Raw genomic sequence first — 25,177 nt, forward strand, 5'->3', positions numbered from 1 at the left:
ATGGGGGGGTCTGTGTGTGGTTGGGGGGGGGGGGTTAAAAGTCCATAAGAGTCTTGACTCAGTCTTTGGCTATATTGATAATTTGAACTTCACATATGTAGCAGGTCTGAAAACGGGGCTCTGAGGGCAAGACCCAGCAGCCCAGCAGCAAGGAGGGGTACTTTAATTCTACTGTGATTTAATTAATGAAGAAACATTTAGATCAGAATGACCTTCAACTCACAGTTCTCTTTTAGCCCTTGCACCACAGAGAGCGCTACAACTTACCATAAACCCTACTGCAAAAGTCCTCCAGGTGAAAGCACCACAAAAGCCTGTTACTGGACCTTGAGTTAACATTTTTGTCAAAGTACTATTTGCAAGGTCCAGAATGAACTTTCACATTCAAAAGACTTTCCTTATAAACATCTGGTACAAAATATAATCAAATCCCAATATATTCAGTTGCTTTTAGACACTTAGCCAACGATTCAATTTGTTGATAACATCATCATTAATCATTTATTTAAATAAAACGATCTGGTTGCTGCTTTTTTAAATGTACTCAAGTACTGTACTTGTAATTGATTATCTGTAAGTGCAGCAAGAATGGAAATGTATTCATATGAGGGAACATATTCAGCCAAATTAATTTTACATGCATGTATTATATTTATACAATCATATAGTTTTATCTTACATTCATACAGTCTTTGATATGAAATGTATATCTGAAAGTATACATAAAGTATGTGTGTGTGTTTGTAAGAAAATTCATGAATATGGGAGGGAAAAAAGACATAGATACTGATAAGAGGCCCAAAATAAATTATGTAATCACCAGCCACTCATCATTCTGCCTAATGAATAACATTCTGGAGTATGTGGTGGAGTATATTTCTACTCTTTCTTATGTAAGAGTACTTTTTCTACAAACTGCCATTGATTATAAACTGAGTGCCTTTGGGTTATTTGACTGTTGGTTTGGCACCGTCATCTACTGTTACTGCTTTGGGCTGTGGCACCTTGTAAAACACATTTGTCCTTTTTTTTATACATTTTATAGTCAACAGAATTATACTAATACTACTATTAATTAAATTAAGTGCTCATGAAAATAAAAATTTCAACACTTCTAACATATTTTCAGAAAGTTTTTCACAGCAGCATAGCAGACCTGAGACTAGTACACTGTTAGGTTTACAAGAAAAATGTAAGACTGTGCCATTCCCTGAGATAGCACATTATGAATATTTTACAACAATATGCTGAACAGTAGTAGCAGTAGTGGTGATAATACTGGCAGGTTTGATAGAAATAATATAAACAATTTTAGAATGTATAATGCTAAATACAACGTTTATGCCTTTCACCACACTAAAACATGTACCCAGACTAAAATTCTGATCACATCATCACCACGCATACACTATGTACACAGTGCAGTGTGTAACAGCACAACATGCAGTATTTATTCATTTGAATCCTGTTTCTGACCTTTCCTACAAATCTTCCCTTCCCTCTCCCACACGTTCTGTCACTTTCCACCACAGACTGAAATGCCTCGAAAATGATCTTGGCACCGATCCGATCAACAAGGCCTTCGTTTCCAATACTAGCTACAAACTCATCCAAAAGGTTCAGAATTTAACAAAACACCTTGATATTTTTGCACAATGGCTGTGAAATAAGAGCAGCTTACAAAATGGCCCTGACTGTAAGAAGTGTGTGTGTGTGTGTGTTCATTTGTCTGTTAAAGGTGATTTCTGGACTCTTTCAGATTCTTGACATGCATCCTTCATGATGAGGACAAACTGAATGGCTTTTGATCAGGGAGCAACCAAGAACACAGCTTGAAACAGCAGAAAATGTTGGCACAACAACACCGCCAGCAGCAGGAAAAGAAGCACACAAATCATTGTGTCAACAGAAAATAAAACAACTACTATGTTTAAAAAAAAACAGATAAATTGTAGGGCAATGATGGTAAACAAACACAATCCCACAATCCTGTGAGGCCTGTTTAAAGCAAGCAGAAACATGTACAAACAGTTTACTGGAGTATTTATCTGTCAGTATGATATAATGTTAACGCTTTAAGTCACGCCAAACAAATTTAGTGCAACAGAAAAACCGATATGTACTATAAATCTGATTACAAATACAAAAATGTCTCAGTGAAAGAAAAAAGAAAAGGTTCAGTTCCTTCTCCTGACTGATGAAGACAAGGGAAGAGGCAACCACACCGCTGTGATGGATAACATGGGCACATTTTTATATAACATTAGCATTTAACACTGATGCCATTCAAGTGAATCCTCACTGGTGACACACTATTAACACAGAGAGAAATAAGCCTGTGTTGTTTTATCAGCACTGTGGGAGCAGAGCCATGCCATCAATTATCCTAATAAAATAAATAATTAATGTACAGCAGATAATCAGTTTAAAGACAATAAGCTGGCAGATAGATCTGCAACGCAGTAAGTGTATCCTATTTGCCACACCAAGGGTACTAAAAGTCAGGAGTGAAGTGCACTGCACTGCAACCACATGTGGACATGCAACATGGCAAAGTGTATGTAATGTATGAGAGTGGGACTATATGGACAGTCAGGGGTGGTGATACTGTAGAATGCTACCACACTTGAAATAAAATAAAAAGCAGATAGCTGCTCAGACCTACGCTGGAGTAAAAACATTTGTCAGTGTCAGTGAAAAAGTTGGATCAGTTGGAACACTTACGAAGGTCTAACTCTGAGCTTATAAGAGCTATAAAAAAAAAAGGCGGCCGTGCGGCAGGACGGAGGATTCTACTCTGTGTTTCTGTTTGCTGCTGTCTGTGTAACCCAGCCAGCCTACTGGAGTAACAGCGGAAGTGGCAGGCAAGCTTCATTTGGCACAGTGAGGGGTCCTGCTGTGGCTGACCAGACATAATGACAGGCTCGATCCACAAAGGCCCGCACCAAAGAAAGCTTGCCACTGAATGAAGACCGCCATTAATAACTCAGTGGGGTCCTACTGCAGATGGGTTCATTTAGAGAAAAAAGAGGATTAGTGTGGAAGAATATGGTCTGGGAGGAAAGGAGGAAAAAGAAAAGAAAAAAGGAGTGCAGTTGGAGAGTAACTGCATGAATGAATGCATTAATTAATCGAATGAACGAATGAATCGCCTGTTTTGTTTGCTACAGCCACAACCTATTTGGTCCATTTCCCAGCACTCCGGTGCAAGTGTGGCCTCATTAAACAGCCCGTCACGTCTCGTCAAGTGGTCTCCAACACCGAGCGACCAAGCTCACAGGGAGCAGGCTTCTCATTAACACCACAACATATTTACAAACAACAACACCGGGGTTCGCTTTCTGCCCACAGAGAGTAAATCATCATGTATCAGAAAATACACTTAACAAATATAAAGAAAGGTAAAGGTTCTTGGAAGCCAGCTCACAGGGGCAGGATCTGATTCTGTTACAATCCTTCATCTTTTTTTAAGGGATAACAGGAAATCACAAGCCACAGTGTCACTGGAGAGAAATCCCAATGTCTCAAAGTACAACACCATCAGCATAAATGCTGATTGTCAGACACACTGAAATGCCTCGGATGATGCTGACTCAAGCTGTGTGCGATGCTAGGTCTAATTAAAATGTGCTTTCATTCTTCCAGCCCTGCACAATGTGCAGCAACTGAGTAAGAAGAGTCCAGATTTCAGACACTGAGGACAAGCAGCAATCTGGTCCTCGACCCATACCACATAATAACCACATGCTAATCAGCAAACCTTCCCCAGTCCTATGAAGTGGGAGAACAAGATTCGCCCATTGAACTTGTAGTGGAAAAAAGGCAGGTGACACAGGTGATTAAGCCAGTTCTTACCAGAGGAATGGCCTCGATTGGTGGCGTCGTGGTCACTGTCTCCCTGCTCACTGTCTCCGTGGCCGCTGTCTTTGGAGCTGACCAGGTCTGCTTCCTGAAATGCCGAACTGAAACCAAAGACATTTGTTCAAAGAATTACCTAGCATTTTGATGTTTTCGACAGCAATTCCAATCCCTTTCTAATCTTTCTGATGCCATCTTATCATCTGGAGCATCATTATTGTAATGAGAGCTGTCAGTGAATGAACTAGACACAAATAAGAGGTTTATTACAGGGGGATGTGAGAGTGAGCAGCAGAAGGGCCGATCTCCATATTTACCTGTTGACACGTCTCGGCCTGTCAACCAAGTAGCTGAGTTCAGCTCGTTGGTGTTTGGTCTGAAAAAGAAAGGGCAGTTTTCAGTGCATGCTGCTTTAGCACCTTATGTAACATGATTAGCATAGTGAAAAAGGGATCAGGAATAAAAACATCACCACCATCGAGCCCACACAGTGCCATTGTTGATGTTAGTTATGAAATGAACCTGTGCTGTATTCAACCATTATACATATCACTCATATCTGGTGAGGAGGTTGAGGAGGTGTGTTTTCCCATGGGGTGGAGGGAGCACAACTCTACATATACGTTGCCAAGGCACAAGATAAAGTAATGCACCTATTCAGGCTGGCACAGCCGAGAGACACATCTTTGTGCTAGTGCAACTCAGCAACATTGTGACCAGTATGCTTAATGTGAACGCTCTTATCCCTAGGGACTGGTCTCACACACACGCACAGACCCACCCAAAACAACCAGCAGCCTCTGAGCCACCAAAATGTTATCCTTACACACTTGTCCTTTTTTTGTATAATTTCAAAGAATTAGGAGCATAACATGAATTTGCTGTTTCAGGGCTGACTTCCCTGAGGACTGCTAAAGGCAACATGTCAGCAACAGCAGTCTAATCATTCTGTTTGCTTTAATGCCTTTCCTGAAATAAGTCAGAGGATGCTGCGGCACACTGTGTATTTTAGTATTCAGTGACAGCCATCTGTAGACCTGGCATGCCACGGAACTGAAAAAAAAAATTTAGAAAATGCAAATGGCTTCTGTTTGAAACATACTTTGTATCTGTTATGTAGAGGAGTACATAAGTAGTAACAAACAGGCAGGCTTTAAGTGTCCAAGGGGAGGTCCTGTGTATGAATCAGGTTTTAGACATGCTGAGGGCCTTTGAATGGAAGGGGAGGTTAAACTGTAGGTATGAGAGGGACTCTTACCTCATTTGATAAAATGCTGCCATTTGATATGATGTCAGGCTGCTGGTCTGTGTACCCTGTCACTATGGCCCCGCACGGGTTGTGATCGGTGTCTGTGCTCCTAGATGGACTACACGGCTTTAGGAACATGAGGTCGGTTTTGGCAGACTCAGGAGTCAGACATACCTGGTAGCAATAGTTCTGGTTTTGATGGTGGGAGCCGAAGCTCCCTGACTCCTCCACAGGGACTTGAGCCGTACCAGCCCCACTGACGTTAACAGCACTTTGCACCAGCATGATATCCGACTTGCTGAGCTTTTTCTTACGGGCCCGGCCCTGCCGTGAGCAGCAAGAGCTGCAGCTCAAACAGCAGTCACTGGTCAGGCAGGTGTAAAAGTTAAGCTTTTTGTCCTTCTGGCAGCGCACGGCCAGCACGATCATGACCAAGAGGAAGATGAAGGAGACTGAGCCCAGGGCAATAATGAGGATCAGGGTGAGGTCGAGGGTACCGTCTTTGGCCTTGGCAGTGCCTGCTCGGTCCCCACCACCACGGCCTTCAGCCACACTGTCCACCAGCATAACCAGCACGCTTGCACTGGAGGACAGTGGTGGCTGACCATGGTCTCTCACCTCAATCAGCAGATCGTACAACTGGTGGGGGTCTCGCTTGGCTGACACCCGCCTCGCTGTCCTTAGCTCACCTGTCCTCCAGTCCATCCTGAACATGCCATTCTCATTCCCCCTCTGTATGCTGTAGGACAGACGAGCATTCTCACCATCATCCGCGTCCATAGCCACAATGCGGGTCACCAGGTAGCCTGGCTCAGCTGAGCGGGGCAGGGGCTCCTTAGCTGTGCCATTTTTCCCCAGAGGGGCCAGCACCAGTGGGGCATTGTCATTCTGGTCCACAATGATGACTTTGACTGTGGCATTGGAGAAGAGCTCTGGTGTGCCCCCATCTCTGGCCTGGACCATGAATGTGAAATCCTTCAGCTGCTCATAATCAAAGGACCTGAGTGCATACAAATAGCCTGTCTCCTCGTTTATTGACACATATGTTTTGACTGACATGCCCTGAATATCACATTCTAATATGGAGTAGGTGATGAGTGCATTCTGCCCGATATCCGGGTCCAGAGCCGTTACTGCGTGTATGTAAGCCCCTGGCACGTTGTTCTCTGTCACATACACGTCATATATAGGCTGAGTAAACGTGGGCGCGTTGTCGTTCTCATCTGACACCTGGACTCGTATAGATTTACTGGTGGCGAGAGAGGGTGTCCCTTTATCCCGCGCGACCACAGTGACGGAGTAGGAGTCTGCCTGCTCCCTATTCAACGGCCCGTCGGTCACTATGGTGAAATAATTCCTGAAGGAAGATTTTAATTTGAACGGGACATCACCGAGGATTTCCACGTGGATCTGTCCGTTCTCCTCTGAGTCCCGGTCAGTCACACTCAGCAGCGCAATGACGGTACCGGGAGCCGCCTTTTCGCTCACCGACTCGGTAACAGTACTGAAGGTTATCTCGGGTGCGTTGTCATTCACGTCGGTAACTTTGACCAGCACTTTGCAGTGCGCGGGCACGGCGTTTGGCCCTAGATCCTTGGCCTGGACAAAGATCTGATACAGGTTGCTCTCCTCGAAATCCACCTCTCCGCGCACCTCGATGCGCCCGGTGCGTGAGTCGATGCTGAACAAGTCCTTTACGCGACTGGAGATGTGATTACTGAAGGAATAAACGATCTCCCCGTTCAGTCCCTCATCCAGGTCGGTGGCGTTCAGCTGAATGACCAGCGTACCCACGGGTGCATTCTCCGAGAGACTCACCGTATAGACGGGCTGGTCAAACACCGGCACGTTATCATTAGAGTCCAGCACTTTGACCACCAGCAGCGCAGTGCCAGTCCGTGGAGGCTGACCTCCGTCCACCGCTGTTAACACATATCTGTGCGCCGCCTGCTGCTCCCGGTCCAGTGGCTTCTCCAAGACCAGCTCCGCGAACTTGTTTCCGTCCGTTTGGGTCTGCACATCCAAGTGGAAGTAGTTGTTAGTGGTGATATCATACGTGCGTAAAGCGTTAGAGCCCACGTCCGGGTCGAACGCGCTCTCCAGTGGGAAACGGGTGCCCGGAGTGGCACTCTCGGAGATCTCCACCGTAATGTCTGTCTCTGGGAAGCTGGGCGGGTTGTCGTTAATGTCCACCACCTCGATTTCAACCCGAAACAGCTCCAGCGGGTTCTCCAAGAACACCTCCATGTTGAGCTGGCAGCTGGCGCCCTGCTTGCAAATCTGCTCCCGGTCGATTTTCTCGTTAACAAACAGGACGCCGTTTTCCAGGTTCACCTCCAGGTACGGTGTGCGAGAGCTGGGCACTACCTGGAAGCGGCGGGAGCGGCGGGAGGCCAGTTTGGTAAGGTCCAGTCCCAGGTCTTCGGCGATATTCCCCACCAAGGTGCCATGGTCCGCCTCCTCCGGCACAGAGTAGCGTATCTGAGAGAGCACTCCATCCGTGAAGCACAGGACAATCAAAAGCACAATCATCGCCAGAAAAACAAGTGCACTTCGGTAAAAAAAAAAAATAAATAAAAAGCAAGAAATTATATATATAAATAACCGTATCTCCTGTTAATAGGCAAAATGTCAATTCCCATCACCCACTTCAATCGGGAGGTAAAAGTCTCCAAAATGCGTAAAAGTCTTTAAAAACGTGTAAGGCATCCGGAGAAATCTGTCTCATTAAAAGAGATGCATTTTGACATTATAAAGGAGTTTTAAGGACAGCATCAGTATTTTTTTCTGTTCTAGCTCCGCTGTCTTGCTTTTTAGCTGCGTCCCGGAGAAGCTACAGCGCACATTCCAATGAAGCGCAAAGGAGAGATGAAGCCAGTCTAGAAGGGAGCTGGAAAAAAATCATAGTCCATGGAAGTAAGGTGCAGTTTCGCCTTTCTGTGATGGCCCCTTATCAGAAAATAAATTTCATTCTCTTTATAGTTCTGGCTCTGTCTCCTCTTAGCACCCTGTTCCCTCACTGCAGTCTCCTCTACTCCACTCTCTACTAATGCTGTTCTATCAACTATTTGCTTTTTTCCCCGCATGGCACCTCCCTCTCGCAGTCCCCGCGGCTGTAAATCACGCCGAGAGCTCTTCCCTGATTGGATAGCGGGGTTGCCAGTCAAAGTTCGCTCGGCCCATGTCTCCCTCACTGTTTATCTATGTCTCTCTACCTCCGTTTGAGCTCGGACAGGCATCTCTTTAGAATACCTGACGCAAAGGAATAGAGGAATAGAGAACAGCAAGACTGGTCATTTATGACTCTAACCCCTCAGCAGCCAAATCTTTATTACATTCCCAACCTGCCCATGATATAAAGCGCATCATCTAATGAACCACTGAACCGCCGTGTGATTAGAGTGAGTAGATGACTTGTTGACTTGGTGGGGCCCGTGTGAGCCTAAGGACAGTCTGGGTGAACGAGGTTAATGCATGCAAATATTGTCATATGTATGCAGTGAATCATTCACCATTCATGTGCTGCTCTCAAGACTGTGCGCTATAATTACACCCAGTAGTAGTAACGTTATTAACTCTCCTGCAGCCACACAGCACCGGGACAGAGGCAGGGAGAGCGACAGATCCGCGGACCTCATACGACCCCTAGCGACGTAAATGCGAACCAGGTTCTGGTTTATATTAAAGACCGTGTATAGTCTGTGGAGTGATGTTAAGGCAAAATGTTTAAACTGTGACAACACAGGGACAGTTCATTTATGTGTGGTGGAGTGACAGGACCTAGAGGCACAACTGGAAGATGGTTCAGGACAATCAGCATTTTCTGTAGAGCAGCAAACATCGAGAATTCTTTACTGAAAATAAGAAACAAAAGTGCAGTGGCATTTGAATTATATGTTTACCGAGTTTAATAGTTTTATATTCAACACAAAGAAAAAGACAAAAAAAAAACAAGAATCATATAAGATAGCATCTTACTATTCAGCTCAGCACAGAGGAAAACAAAAAGTATATAAATATGCATACAGTCGTTTTTTAAAATCAAACTTAAAACAAAGGGCTCAGTGGTGAAATGACCTATTGCTTCGGCCATCTATAAATAAGGCTGAGCACATTTTAAGTCAACTAATGTCTTTTTCTGCTGTGAACATGTTAATTTATAACATATAATATTTTGGTCTGATTCAGAACCCAAAACATGTTATCCGTGTCATCCTCCTTGAAAACAGAGCAGATAATAAGTTTTTTATTTTGTACATAACCAGCAAATGTTGAGCAATGGAAAAGTACAGTCAAGCTGATGTGTTGATGGTTTGGTTGTTGAAAATACAGCAAGAGTATTTTGTTTCAAAACACTGCATTTCTTCATTTGACATCTCAAGGTCCACTCACTTATTTATGCCAGAGCATTTGACTGCACCACATGGTCCTCATTTGCAGATGAATTTTCTTCAACTGTCATGGATCTGCAGACGGTTAAACAAAGTGAAATATTCATGGACAAGATCAAAAGTCTTTAGTCATCATTTGCAAAGAGTAACCCTGACTATTATAACTAAACACCACAGGTGATAATGACATCTGAATATGTTGAAATCTGGAAATAATGAAATATATATGAAGTATAAAGGAACGTCAAGCATAAAAATAGAAATAAACGTGCTTTGTGCACTTGTATGAATATTAGTTCACCAAGGAAGTCTCACTGAGGTTGGAAAACTTTTTTGCAAAGGGAGACAAGACCTAAACGGCAATAAAACAAAAGAGTGGATAAAACTAAGACAGACAGTTACTAAAGAAGATGTGTACAACAGAGTTTATAGTATTAAATTCATTCAGAAAATAAGCTTTTCCCATTTTCTTTTCGCAGTCTATTCCAAGAAGCAGAAGCAAAAAACATGAAGGCTACTTTTCAAAAAGAGACCATTGCACATGGTATCAAATCCATATGGCTCAGGAGGTAGAGCAGGTCGTCTCCTAACTGAATCCTGGTTTTTTCCACTCCGCATGCTGAAGTGTCCCTGGGCAAGACACTGAACCCCAAGTTCAGCGGCATTGAAAAGCACTGACAGTGACAAAAAAATCAAAGGAGTGTCACAGAAAAAAACTATATTGGCATTGAAAAAAATCAGAAGATTGTCATTTTTCCAGCAGTAATACTTTTTTAATGCCACCGTTTTTTCCCCAGTAGAAATGCATCAATCCCAATGTTTGCTTTTTCAGATATGGTTTTCTTTTCAATGCCAAGCTTTACTTTTTCAGTGCCAATAACTAAAGTCATCAATCTGGCGCCATAAAGGCCAAGTGTCAATTCACAAAAATAAGATGAAGTGGAGATGATTTATAGTTAACACAGTTAGTTAAATTTATTAAGTAAAGGTATGGAATGCAACCTGCACAACCAGTGCAGGAGAAAATGTCAGAAAAATCTATAAAACATCAGACTGCCAAAATAGTAGCAACACAAAAAAGGAAAAGAAGGGCAAAAAATAGCTAACAAAAAGTAAAATGTTTATTTATAGCATTTGCACAGATTGAAACAATTTTCTATTTGTGAAACATTTTTTTCTAAAACTCTTTATTCTCTCCTTGATAATCTAATCCTGATTTGTCTAATCAGTAGTCTAGATGGGGGAAAACAGTATATTGGTCCTTTATTGTGATTATTCATAAACTAAACTAACTTCAAAGTGGGTGTCACTAAGAGTTAAGGGTTTTTCTAGGATGTCTAAAAGCCTTTCACAACATTCAGAGGTGTAAAACAGAGAAAATGTCTCTGTATTGTAACATCCACCTTAACTGTCAAATCAGAAGCCAATGTCGTACTCTCTACTAGCATTTTCCCACTCTATACAGACCTAAAATTTATTAGCCCCATTCCACACGGTGTCATCTAACATTACTGTGTAGGCGACAGTCCCATAAGATCTCACAGAAAGGCTACTACTGAGGTTAATCACAGCTAACATTAGCTATATTAGCTATAGCCTGTAGCTAACATGAGCACTTGCTGCTGCAGACCTCTACCATACCGTTAGTTAAAAGTTAGTTAGCATAAAGTTAGTTAAAAGTGAGCTTTAACGTAGCTCAGTTTTGTGAGTAAAGACACCAGCAGAGAGAAGCACACAGTAATCTGAGAGCTTCAGCTGAATTCTGGGAAACCACTGCAGTAAATATACGGCCGTGCTCTGCAGAGGAGAGGGCAGTCCTCTCCTCATGGATCTCAATCTGAGTATGCAACTTACACTCTCCTTAGCCCCGCACCTCAAAGCCCTCCCCTCCACACCAAAAGTGACAGACGTGAAACCGAAAGAAAAAACACTGACACTGACAAAAAAATCAAAAGATTGTCATTTTCCCTGTACTAAAACATTTTTATATGTATGTTTTTTTTTTCCAACACAAATACTTCAATGCCAGTGTTTGCTCTTTTAGTTATGGTTTTGTTTCTTTCACTTACAGCCTTGTTTTCATTGCCAAGCTTTATTTTTCATTGCCAAAGAATAAAGTTATTGATCTGGCACCATATACCTTGGCCATAATAGAAAGTGTTTGCCTTCACTGTGAGCTCAGTATCTGTGCAAGCTCAGCTGAGTCAAGGAGCAGAGCAACTAAAGTTAGACCAAGTGCTCCCCCTAGTGAATGACTACAACACTACACCATATACACTACACAGTGTGGTCTGTCTCCACTGACTATATTGCTGTGCTGAAGTCCAAAATGCCCCCAAATTTATATCCATGAGATACTGTGAATAAAAAAAAAAACACACACACACACACACACACAGCAGCCTAAGTGCTTGCATCATGCTCTCTCTGGCACACCCACAAACAGGTCACTGGAGGAGAAACATGAATTGGCTTCAAGAAGACATTTTCTAAATCAAGTCTCATCAAGTCAGTGGTGCAGTCAGACATGCATCACTGTCTCCTCAGATAGCCAGTGTGAGCCACGAGAGTAGGGGCTATCAAGGCTTTCTGCATGTGCAGATGCACATGGTAATCCACAGTGAGCACTGATACAGAAACCAAATTAACAGCCATGAACAATAACAGATTTAACTACCCTAATGTGGTTATAGTTCTCTCATCATTTCCCATGCATGCCACTTTACAACTCTCACACATATACACACAAACAAATAGCCCTCTTATCCTGGTTTACATGGTCAAAACACTTCATTCTCATGTCATGGCGAGGGCTAAAAATACAGCACAGCAACCTGTTATTATTGTCTTTTGGTGGGTAAAAATAATGGCCGTCTCACACATCAAAAGTTTCCCACACAATGAGAAATAGGGAAAAAAAGAACAACAAAGCCTAGCATTTAAAATGGGTGCCCTAAAGCAGTCCCACCCATTAGATAATTAGAGCAAGAGAAACAGCATGTAATCATCAAGTGTTATAAAGCTACAGGCACCACAGAGCATCATATAATCTAAACTAAGCACTGTCTCTCCTCCTCCTCCCCCTGTCAGTTGCTACAGAAGTGGAGTCACACTCGAGGCAAATTTAGATATGAGGGAAGACAAAAAACAATAACCTTTGCCCACATACAAAACAACAATTTAATATGAGCATTTCCAACACTACAACATGTAAGAATCACATATAAGTAACCACATTACAGATTTTATGAATGTAGATAAGCGTGCCCTTAGCGTGAATGCAGAGACATTTTGCAGGGAAAACACACTTTAGTATTTATCCAAGGTTAATGCTGAGGTCAACAAGTATCTGTCTAGGCCTGTCTAGGACACAGACTGACATCATCTACAGAATATACTGTATATTATAAAGATAACAATCATATTTAAATAATAAAATATTCACAGTGTAGGTTCCTAATGAGGATTTCTTCAACTATTAAACATATCTGAATTAATTTGCAAATTTTGCTGTAGGCCTGTGTAACTGTGTAAGTTATACATTTTATAATGAAAGAAAAACAGTAAATTCAAATACATTTGAATCATAAAACAAGGCCAGGACATGTACAAGTCTTATAGTAAGACCACTGCTCCTCAGTACAGAAATGACGCTGTTCAACATGGTGTCAAGTAGATGTGTGCAGATGATCAGATCCTGTTAGAATCACATATGGACATGAATAACAGGGGCCTTTTGCTGGCATGATTTGGGTCCAGTAGTCCCCGTATCAGGAAGGGTCACTTCAAATCAATACGAAGTTGTGATCACATTTATCCTACAATAAAACACTTCTATCCTGATGAGAGTGGTCTCATCCAGGTTAACAGTGCCCCCATCCATAGGACGCAGGGGATCACTGAATGGTTTGATCAGTATGAAAGTGATGTGAATCATACGGTGTGGCCTTCGCACTCAGCAGATCTCAGCCCTGTTGAACACCTAGACGAGACGTGTTAGACAGCAACATCATCAAAAACACCTCATGAGGTAATATCTTTTGGAAGAATAGCATTTGTCCCTCCAGCAGAGTTCAGAGACTGTGCACTAAAGCTGTTCTGGTGGCATGTTGTGGCCCAACACCTTCATAACTAAGACACTTTATGTGTTTATTGTTTTCCTATAATTTTTTCATCCTTTTTCTCTGTTTTTATGTAGCCTAAACAAAAAACTTGATGTATAATACTGTATATACAGTATATTGCAAAATGTTACTGCTGACAAATGTCAAATTTTACAAATAGTAAATAATATAAGCTGCTACTTAGGTTCTTTCCAATCACCAGATAAACCTGTTATCTCTATCTTTTTCATTATTTGGAACATCTGAATGGTTTTGGAAGTATTTTTTGAAATGTCATGTGAAATATTGTGAGATGTTGTGTTTTGTGAAATGTCAGTGTGTTTTCTCTTTTATTATTGCATTTTGTGAAACACTTATTGTCTTTTCCCATGGCTATTGTACTGTAGACTTGCTGACGTCTTGCTGGAAGTCATTAGATATTATGAACATCATAAGGTTTTGTTGAACAATCATATTTCCTGTTGAATACATTTTTGATTAACAGAAAATTGTGATGAAGTTTACAAAGTAGTAGCTGAACTTTAGATGGAACCACTAGGTATATTTTATTTGCTAAAAAAAAACAAATCACAAAAATCAGCTGCTCTTTGTATGTGGATTAGCTGGAGCTTTTATTTTATTTATTTAGGACAATCTTACATGATCCTGCTCTGAAGCAGGTTTGTTCTCAGGTTTATTCAGTTCAGACAAGACAACCTCTCAGATTTAAATAATGTTAGAACTCTATCCAATTATGGATGTGCTGTTCTTACCTAAGTGACCCACTGACATACAAACAATTACAATAAGATGTGTTTTGATTACAGAGAGTTCTGTTGAGCTGAGGAGGTGCAGGGACAGGGGACTCGCTGTTTTGCCTGACCAGATCCAACCTACAAGCAGCCAGCCAGTGAAGCCCCCGCCACAGCTAGTGATCAGCTCATCAATGCTGGATTCCCCCTGAGCACAGGACCTGTTTGTTTTGACTGTTTGAGGCCAGTGCGTCTGCCACATGTGATGTGTTGCTGGTTGGCAAGAGGATTCTAACCATCCATGATATTATTGTTGGCACTACGCTACCTATTGGAATTAATTTCACTACTTTGGGATTGTACGTAGTTGCATGTGGGAAGATGCAGCAACCACCGGTTCCATTTACAACCTTGAATTTTCCATTACTCGGCGGAGTATAATGGTAAGTATAAAAAAATCACACATGTTGCATGTCAATTAATGCCTTGTCTTTGTAAAGAATTGTTGTAAGGCTGGAGAAGTTACTATGTCTGCATTACGCCAGTTAACATATGGGGTTTCTCAATTACCCGCTTTGTTTAGAGTGTTACACATCTCTTTTCATTGATACATATGCCAATTTTACCATATTTATGGAGGAGAAAATAATTAATACTGTTGCAGCTCATCATGCTGTCCACTTTCATATTCTGGCTCGAACATGTAGGGTAGGATTTTAATATTTTCATTGTCAAAAACGTAGCTTATTTGTTTTTTGTTTGTTTGTTTGTGCATTGTCTTGGTTTCTTGACCAGCAAGAGGACGTGTGCACATTCACAAACTATCCTCTCATGTTCAGGAGGAGGTTCTCAGGTTTTATCATTCTGAAATACTTACACACTACTTGGAGTTATGAAATCACCCCTATCTCCACCAAAAAGTAGGACCACTCCAGCAGTGTCCTAACTGAAGGAGAGGAGGTGGCATTCATACAGAGACAAGCACACAGACTCAGCAAGAGCAGAGATGTTTTACTTACACTTAATAATGCTGAGCTCATTAAAAGACAGTTTGGCCATAAATGGAACAGTTTTTGTGACAGATGTTGTGGAAGATGCGCTTCCTCAAACAAAAGGAAGAACAGAAGCTGTCTCCGCTGAAACTGCAGTCACTGCATCTTCAGGCTACACTTTTTATTAACAAAGCAGGTGCAGCTGCAGTGATGATTTGAGTCTGTCAAACCTGACAGTTTTGGCTGTAATAAATGAGACCTTGATCACTCTTACAGCTCCAAAGATGATGCACTGATTCACTCGTGCCACTCACTGTTAGTTCAGTGGAAAACCAGCTACAAATACACAAATGTCTGATTTCCTTGGACATGCTGGAATCATCAATGGCACACACACACGCGAGCACCGACGGGGGAGCTTCTGTGAATTGAAAACATTATCACAGCATTAACACTGATGTGATTGTGACCTACATGATTCTTGATTTACTAGCTTTAGTGGCCAAATAGAACCACACATGATTCAAGTGGCAGTGAAAGAGGACTGAAAGTTTTATTTGAACATAATTGTTTCCCCTGAATACACATCTTTATTATATGAAATTTGAAAAACTAGGGCTGAAGAAACACACTGAAAAATTCGCTATATAAATACAGTCTATTTACCAAGAAGATTAGTCACATTATGACTCATTTTCCAATAAACTTGCCACCTATTACAGAAAGAGAACTGATATAAAGCACATTACTACAGCATATAATGAACGTGTTATTTTCTGTTTTCAGCTTCTTGTCTATACACATAAAACCTTCACTTGACAAGTGGCATTTCAGTTTCCACTGTCTATAACTACAAAGCCCAGCTGCCACAAAGACTACAACATGTCAGTAGAATATTGCCTTTGTGGCTCTGAGTGTCGTGAAACAGTAATGTCACACTCATTCTTAGGAGTGGGAGTTCTCCTCACTTTGAGCAGGATTTCTAGGAGAGATTCTGAGACACTTGATAAATACAGGCCTAGGTGGGGGCTGAAGAACCAAAATGTCTATATAACCTTAGCCAGCATGATAAAATTCAGCATTAATCATTTGATCTGTCTTGTGACAAAATGACAAAGAACAGGGCCAAAAGATTTTCACTTGAGTGGAATAAAAGCACAGACTGATGTCTCATTCATGGTTCTGGGCATTTCTTTGTACAACCCTGTTTCCAAAAAAAGTAGGGCACTGTATAAATTGTAAATAAGAACTGAATTTAGTAACAGTACAAAAATATCTAATATTCAAATTATTATATTGTGGTTTATATAGGCTTATTCTTAAATTAAGGCCAGTAACACATTACAGAAACATTGAGATATGGGCAACAAAAGAATGGAAAAACTGTATAACACTAAAACACATCACCTGGTGGAGCACCTCATACTGACTGACTGCAGGAAATATGGACGCCATGACAGCTCCCAGAAGTGAAGCGACCACAGCGTGATCACGCCTGGTGGCTGGTTGCAGTATAGGTGATAAATCCCGCTTCCTCTGTGTTAGTAAATGGGACATTAGCCACACTAAGAACTCTAATTACAAATCAAATACATTTTTCCCAGAGGCTTTTACTAGATATTATCAAGCTGATGTGTGTACAAGTGGTCATTTTTCTGGTAAGTTTGTTTTAATAAGTTATTTGATGATATAAAAGGTGTATTTCAGCTGATTTGACAGCTTTGATTGGCTGTCCAATGCTGTCACTCCACTTTAGTTGGTACTGGGCAGAATATGGTTGCAAAAGAGCATGATGGCTGCTGCTGTATTCATGATATTCTGGCTTCATTTCTGCATAGGAGAGGAAAGTGTTTATACCATGTCCAACGTACATATGTTAATGCTCACAACTGCTTTATACCCATTGCTGGGTATAAAACAAGAATCTAGCCACAGGGGTTGCAAGCCAGTGACTTCTGTGCCGGTCCCAAGCCCGGATAAATAGAGAGGGTTGCATCAGGAAGGGCATCCGGCGTAAAAACATGCCAAATTTAAATATGCAAATCATCAGTGTGAACTCCATACCGGATCGGTCGAGGCCCGGGTTAACAACGACCACCACCAGTGCTAGTGCTGTTGACCAACAGGGTGTTGGCGGAAATTGGACTACTCTTGGTTGAAAAAGGAGAGGAGGTAGAAGGATTCGTAGACAGAGAGAGAAGAGGAAAGGCAGGAGTATAGGTCTGAGAATAGGGACTCTTAACGTTGGCACAATAACAGGGAAAGGTAGAGAGCTGGTGGACATGATGGAGAGAAGGAAGGTAGATACAGTATACTGTGTGTGCAGGAGACCAGGTGGAAGGGTAGCAAAGCGCGTAGCATTGGAGGGGGATACAAACTGTTTTATTATGGTGTGGACAGGGAGAAAAATGGGGTAGGAGTGATCCTGAAGGAGGAGCTCATGAGGAATGTCTTAGAGGTGAAAAGAGTGTCAGACAGGGTGATCAGTCTGAAGTTGGAAATTGAAGGGGTAATGTTGAATGTAGTCAGTCCACAAGTAGGGTGTGAGTTAGAAGAAAAGCGCAGATTCTGGAGTGAGTTAGATGAGGTGATGGAGAGTATTCCCAGAGGGGAGAGAAGTGTAGCCAGACAGCATCGGATGGTGGTGTGTAGGATGACTCTGGTGGTCAGGAAGAAGAGGAGAGGAAAGACAGAAAAGAAGACCAAGTGGTGGACGTTGCAAAAGAAAGAATGTTGTGAGGAATTCAGACAGAAGTTGAGACAGATTTTCAGCGATCAGGAAGAACTTCCAGATAACTGGAAAACTACAGCAGAAGTAATCAGGGAGACAGGTAGGAAGGTGCTAGGTGTGTCATCTGGAAGGAGGAAAGAAGATAAAGAAACATGGTGGTGGAACAAGGAAGTACAGGACGGCATTCAGAGGAAGAGGCTAGCTAAAAAGAAGTGGGAATGAGAACTTTTTATTCTCCAAATAATTTAACTGTAATAAAATGTGTAAAGTTTCTGAGACTGTTTAGAGTGTTGCAGCTTCATTGTTGGCCGGTGGACCGACTAGAAGGCCAGCAGTGACCTGCTCTATGTTGGACCCTGCTCTCATTGTCAACTGGCTGTTCCTTATGTTTCTCGGTCATTTCACTGACATGTTTCTGTACATGGGGGCATGACACATCATTAAAACCTGTGTTTCACTGGAGAAGAGCTGGGGTCAGCCCCTGAGCAGGAAGTGGTGACATCTCTTCCTATGTGGTAGACTCCTAGAAGTCGCTAGTTTTTGGTTGATTTGTCTTGTGGCAAGTCACCGCACTGACCAGTGTGCTGTCCTTTCATCTCTGTCAACATCTCTTGAATTAAAAGCCAACCAAAAGAGACTGACTTGATAAAGGTGCTGAACAGCTGATCTGTCTGAGCCGCCTCACCGTGCTGCTCTCCGCTCCCCAAACCCCAATCCCACAGGGTAGGAGACATTGGTAAGATGGTGAAGACTTCAGCAGCAAAGATGTTCTGTAGGTGAAATACAAAAAAGACAGGTGGCCTGTTGAGGTTGAGTGTGCTGTGTGTGTCGGAGTACACCTGTGTGGGCACTGAAGGTAACGTTTAAGAAAAGTGGGCCTGTGTTTTCATAGTTAAACTTTTATTATAATACAATTTTGATTTAACATTTTTGTTATAGTCAATAGGAGGTTCACTGTGTACTGCAGTATTCTGCATGTACAATCTAATTTGAAAATATGTATATTAGTAAAACCAAAAATCACGTTTCAAGTTTTAACCATGAAATTAAGCAGGAAGTATTACAATTTTGTCTTAGAATTTCTAAGTAACTTCACTTTGCCAAAACAACTGAGTTGTTTGCATATATTCGAAGGTGGTGTTTGACGAAATAACATTTTCATGAATGATTTTGGTCGACACTTAGCCATTTGTGTATTGAAGTAGAGACAGGGGAGCGGTGCCTTCTACTGGCCCTGTACGTAGCCACCTTACCTGAGAGGTAGGGTTACACTTGGATAAGTACTCGTTACTGAATCAACAACACCATCACCTAGACAAACACGATCAGCATCAGCCAACTGAGAGTAAACTTACACTAAATGAACCTACATTAGAAAAGAGGAATGTGCCATGGACAAATGTAAATTATTTAAAAGGAGCTGTGGTACTGTATGAGGATGTCAGGAGTGGCAGAGAAGTACGTCAGAGTAGTTCAGGATATGTATGAGAGGAGTACGACAGTAGTGAGATGTGCTGTAGGTCAGACAGAGGAGTTCAAGGTGGAGGTTGGGCTACATCAAGGATCGGCTTTGAGTCCCTTCTTGTTTGCTATGGTGATGGACAGGTTGACAGATGACGTCAGACAGGAATCTTCGTGGACAATGATGTTTGCGGATGACATTGTCATCTGTAGTGAGAGCAGAGAGCAGGTGGAGGAACACCTGGAAAGGTGGAGGTCTGCTCTGGAAAGAAGAGGAATGAAAGTCAGTTGTGGTAAGACAGAATACAGTACATGTGTATGAACAAGAGGGAGGGAAGTGGAACAGTGAGGCTACAGGGGGCTGAGGTCAAGAAGGTGCAGGAGTTTAAGTATTTGGGGTCAACAGTCCAGTGTAATGGGGAGTCTAAGAAAGAGGTGAAGAGGCAAGTGTGGGCAGGTTGGAGTGTGTGGAGAAAGGTGTCAGGAGTGTTGTGTGACAGAAGAGTGGCAGCAAGAAACAAAGGAAAGGGGTAAAAGACAATAAGAATGAGACCAGCTACTGTATGCTATATGGGTTAGAGACTGTAGCAGTGAGGAAAAGACAAGAGGCAGAGATGGAGGTAGCAGAGATGAGGATGTTGAGGTTCTCTTTAGGAGTGACCAGGATGGACAGGATTAGGAATGAGCACATCAGAGGGACAGCTCACGTCTGCTGTTTTGGGGACAAGGTCAGAGAGGCCAGATTGAACTTATATATAAACATTTTCCATGTTATATGCATGATTGCACAATGACTCTGCTGCACATGCTGCTCCCATGCAGCATACATTCTGTTATATTCTTATATATTTTTTATTCTGTTGCTGCTTAAAGTGCCTTAGATTGTGTTATTTATCTACTTTATATTTCATTTGTATTTTGTGGCATTCATGTGGACGGCAAAGTAAGAATTTCATTGTACAGGGAAACACGTTTCCTAACTATGCATATGACAAAATAAACACTTTGAACTTTGAGATGGTTTGGACATGTGCAGAGGAGGGACAGTGGTTATACTGGTAGAAGGATGTTGGAGATGGAGCTGCCAGGCCTCTTGGTCAAGAGGAAGGCCAAAGAGGAGATATATGGATGTGCTAAAAGAGGACATGAATTTAACTGGGGTGAGAGTAGAGGATGCTGAGGATAGAGTTAGGTGGAAACAGATGATTCGCTGTGGCGACCCCTAATGGGAACAGCCGAAAGAAGAAGAAGAACAAGAAGCTGGGTATAAAACAAGAGTATGCCAGAAAGGCTGAGACTTTCAGAAATGAGGAAGGGGTGAGATTCATTGCTCTTTGAAAGACTGCATGGGCAAAATGTTCAACAATTTAAGAATAATGTCTCTCAACATAAAATTGCAAAAAGAAAGGAAAAGGGAAAGAAAATGGTATTTCATCATCTACATACATATAATCAATAAAAGATTAAGAGAATCTGGAATAATCTGTCTAAGCAAGGGACACGACCAAAAACCCTGCTGTGATCTTGGGCACCCAGTTGACAATGCATTAAAAACCAAACATAATTCTGTTGTAGAAATCATTGAATGGGTTCAGGAACACCTCTGAAAACCACTTGTCAATGAACACGGTTCATCACTGCATCTATAAATGTATGTCTACTATGTAAAGAAAACTTATATATAAACATGATCCATACACCTTCACCTTTCCTGGGCTCAAACTCATTTAAGATGGACTGAGACAAAGTAGAAAAGTGTCCTGAGGTCCTGACAAGTCAGAATTAATTTTTTTTTTTTGAAAATCACTTTATGTTGCATGCTCCTGGCTAAAGAGCCTATGGACCCTTCAGCTTGTTATCAGTGCACAGTTCAAAAGCCAGCATCTCTGATGATATAGGGGTGTATTAGTGTGCACAGCAAGGGCAACTTACACATCTGTCAAGGCAAGGAACCAATAATGTTGAATGTTCTACAGTATACAGGTTTGGGAGCAACATACACTGCCATGCAGATGATGCCTTTTTCACTGGAGGCCTTATTTATTTCAGCAAGACCATGCAAAATCAGATTTTACATGTTTTACAACAGCATGACTCCATAATAAGAGCCTGGGTGCTAAATTGGCTTGCCTGCAGTCCAGGTCTGCCACCCTCTGAAAACATTTGGTGCACTATGAAGTGAGAAATACGACAAAGGAGACCCCAAACTGTTGAGTAGCTGAAATCCTCTATTAAGCATGAATGGGAAAACTAAAGCACCTGGCCTCCTCAGTTTCATACGCTTGCAAGAAGAGATGATGCAACACAGTGGTAAACATGCCCCTATCTCAACCCTTGTTGAAATGTGTTCCTGGTATCAAATTTAAAGTGAGCATTTATTTTTCACAAAACAATAAAAATTCTCAGGATTCAGTATTACACAAATGTCTTTGTATTATTTTCAATGAAATATAGGTTTTATACTATTTATCCCAAATTTTTTGGAAATGTTGATGTATTTTCAGGGAACTTCTGCTTCTCCTCAGTGTGTGTGTAGGTGTGTGTGTGAGTGTGAGACCAAAAGACCTCCATAACTTCTAAATAACCTTTTACTTTAAATAAAAGCTGTTAGAACTCTCAAACTGCTGCTTTTCAACCTTTGTTAAAGCCACATAATGCATATCTTGTCAGAAAAGTAACTGCATTTTAAAGCAGCAGAAAGGAATAAGGGCTGAAGCAATTCACCCAGGCTGATCTCCACCCTGAAAAACAAAACTGAGTATGGCTACATGCTCTTCAAAGTCTGAAAGTTTGAACAGATACCAGGGGCAGCGTGCTGACACTTCATAAATTGGGGCCGAGGAATACACATAAAAAAGTTTTGAGAAAAGTAGAACATGGTTTCATACGATGCCGTTTGGAGTCAAACACACTGACAGCACTGTCTAGAAGTTGTTAAAGCTTGTCTGCTTTTCCATATTTTGCCTGTCACCCCAGCTCATTTAGTCCTGCTCCCAATCCCATTTCACAGACTGCATGTGACACCTCAAAGACACATGCTTCCAAGCGCTTTAATTTTTGATAAAAGCAACACAGAGTCTGTGTTTTAATGAAAACAATAGCCACTGTCAAAGACTCAGCTGCTGCTCCAGCCACATACAGCATGTGCTAACTGCACAAAACGTCCAGGCATGCCTGCACACACACCGGTACACACAGGCAGTATTCACAATGCTATTGTCATGGTAGCATCACTCAAGAAACGAAAGCTTGAGACAGGTGCGTCAGATGGCAAGAGCCAGACAGTGTGACGCCAACATGAGGCTCCCCACAGTGACAGAGAGAGGGGGATGAGAAGACCGACAGACGAGTGGAGGAGAGACAGACAGAGGAATGGACAGATGGAGAGAGAAGTGTGTACGAAAGGAGGAGGAGCATCTCAGACAGATGGATGTCAGCAGATTCAGGGTGTCCGAGCCAGCCCGCCTCATATCAAACTTTATAGTATTTAAATTCATAAACTTTGAATTGCTGGAAAATGGTGACGAGACAATGTGTGATGAGGCAGTGGATACACTGTCTGGATTTACATTTGGTATTAATAAGTGCTCTTTTTATCTTGATTATGCTGCATTGCGAAGATCAAACTTTAAATTTGTTCAGGTCATTGATTTAATTTGACCTGGGATTACAGGTCATACGATATAATAAAAGTGTGAGCTCTGACAAATAGTGTGGGCCGAGAGACCAGAGAGAGCAGAATATGAAACTAAAAGGATCATTCAGTTCAGCACAGCTCCACCGCGCACGCCTCGGCTCAGCAGGGGTGACTCATGCTGATGAATTACACCATAAGTTGTTCTAGGCCAGTTTGTCTGATGTGTTTCTTGTAGGTCTTTTGCATATCAGCCTCAGCGTTATTGCCACCTTATTGTCAAACTGGAAAACTCAAAGCCAGTTCTATTTGTTCTTGTATACCACCTGCCCCTTATTCAAAGTTTTTAACTGAATTCTCAGACTTTGTTTGATTTAGTGCTTAGTACAGATAAAATAATCATAGTGGGTGACTTTAATATTCATGTAGATGTTGACAATGACAGCCTCAAAAATGCATTTAATTCATTATTAGACTCACGTGGCTTTTCTCAAACTGTAAATAAACCCACTCACTGTTTTAATCACACTCTTGATCTTGTTCTGACATATGGCATCAAAACTGAACACTTAATAGTTTTTCCCCAAAACCCTCTTCTGTCTGACTATTTTCTAATAACTTTTGAATTTACATGAATGGATTATACTCTATGTGGGAAACAATTCCACTACAGTAGATGTCTGACTGTGCTATTACCAATTTTAAGGAAATAATTCCATCATTATTTACTTCAGTGCCATGTGCCAACACAATGGAGGGCGGCCACCTTAACTCCCTGCATACAACTCTTGATACTTTTGCCCCTCTGAAAAAGAATTCAGTGAAGTTTCTTCCATTAAAGGGAGTTTTTCCTCCCCACTGTTGCCAAGTGCTTGCTCAAGGGGGATTTGTTGGGTTTTTCCTCAACAACAATAAAAATAATAATATTAGTAAGGTCTAGACCTTACTTTGTAAAGTGTCTTGAGATGACTTTTGTTGTGATTTGCCACTAAACAAATAAAATTGAATTGAACCGAATTGAAATTTGACTGACTATCTCAAACAAAGGCTGGCTTGTCTTGCACAGCATGCTGGGCCATGTGCTGACAGAAGGTGATGCCTGCAATCAATACACATATTTTTAGTTTTAGTTACATTCAGACAGGCAACGCCCCCCTCCAAAATGTCTTGATAACAGCATCAGCCACTGACATAGTATCAGGCAAAGTGTGTCATCAGCCACTTAATAACAGGTTAATGTGCATTTAGGCCTATTGTACTGTGGCAGTGCATGAAAAATTGGTCTTACCTTATATTAATACTCCTAATATGCTCTTGCTCTTTTCATGCCATGCATATGCACTTGCTCAACAGTGTCTCTGTGCACATACATGACTATACAGTCTTGGCCAAAAATACTGGCACCCCTGCATTTCTGTCAGATAATGCACATCTTTTCCCAGAAAATTAGTGCAATCACAAGTTCTTTATTATTTTCATCTTTATTTCATTTGTTTGCATTGAAACAATTAAAAAAGCAGAGAGAAAAAGTCAAATCTGTTACGTTCTATCCATTCATTCATTTTCTACCGCTTAGTCCCTGAGCAGGGTCACGGGAGCCAATCCCAGCTGGCAATCGGGCAAAGGCGGGGTACCCCCTGGACAGGTCGCCAATCCATCACAGGGCTAACACATAGACGAACAACCACACACACGCATGCACATGCACTCCTATGGGCAATTTAGAGACACCAGTCAACCTAAGCTGCATGTCTTTGGACTGTGGGAGGAAGCTGGAGTACCCGGAGAGAACCCACGCAAGCACGGGGAGAACATGCAAACTCCACACAGAAAGGTCCCGGGTGGGGCCCGAACCCGGAACCTTCTCGCTATGAGGCAACGGTGCTAACGTGCTGCCACGTTCTATACAGAACTCCATAAATGGACTGGACAGAATTACTGACACCCTCAACTTAATATTTGGTAGCACAACCCTTTGGAAGAAATAACTGCAATCAGTCCCTTCC

At 41.9% G+C, this 25,177-nt stretch overlaps 1 protein-coding gene across 3 annotated transcripts in view; it reads right to left on the reverse strand.

The window, feature by feature from the left end:
• pcdh10b (protocadherin 10b) overlaps positions 1-8,144 on the reverse strand; it is a 17,581-nt gene extending 9,437 nt beyond the window's left edge. For 2 of the 3 annotated variants that reach the window (XM_020611290.1, XM_020611292.1), the window contains exons 1-3: positions 5,117-8,144; positions 4,176-4,234; positions 3,856-3,962 (exon numbers count right to left, since the gene is read on the reverse strand). In XM_020611290.1, the coding sequence (XP_020466946.1) occupies positions 3,856-3,962; positions 4,176-4,234; positions 5,117-7,639 (2,689 nt within the window). In that variant the 5' untranslated portion in view covers positions 7,640-8,144. The remainder of the gene's footprint in view (positions 1-3,855; positions 3,963-4,175; positions 4,235-5,116) is intronic. The other variant, XM_020611291.1, reaches the window with a different exon arrangement.
• Between the last annotated feature and the right edge of the window lie 17,033 nt (positions 8,145-25,177).

Source organism: Monopterus albus, unplaced genomic scaffold (genome assembly GCF_001952655.1).
Source record: "Monopterus albus unplaced genomic scaffold, M_albus_1.0 scaffold111.1, whole genome shotgun sequence".
Taxonomy (NCBI): domain Eukaryota; kingdom Metazoa; phylum Chordata; class Actinopteri; order Synbranchiformes; family Synbranchidae; genus Monopterus; species Monopterus albus.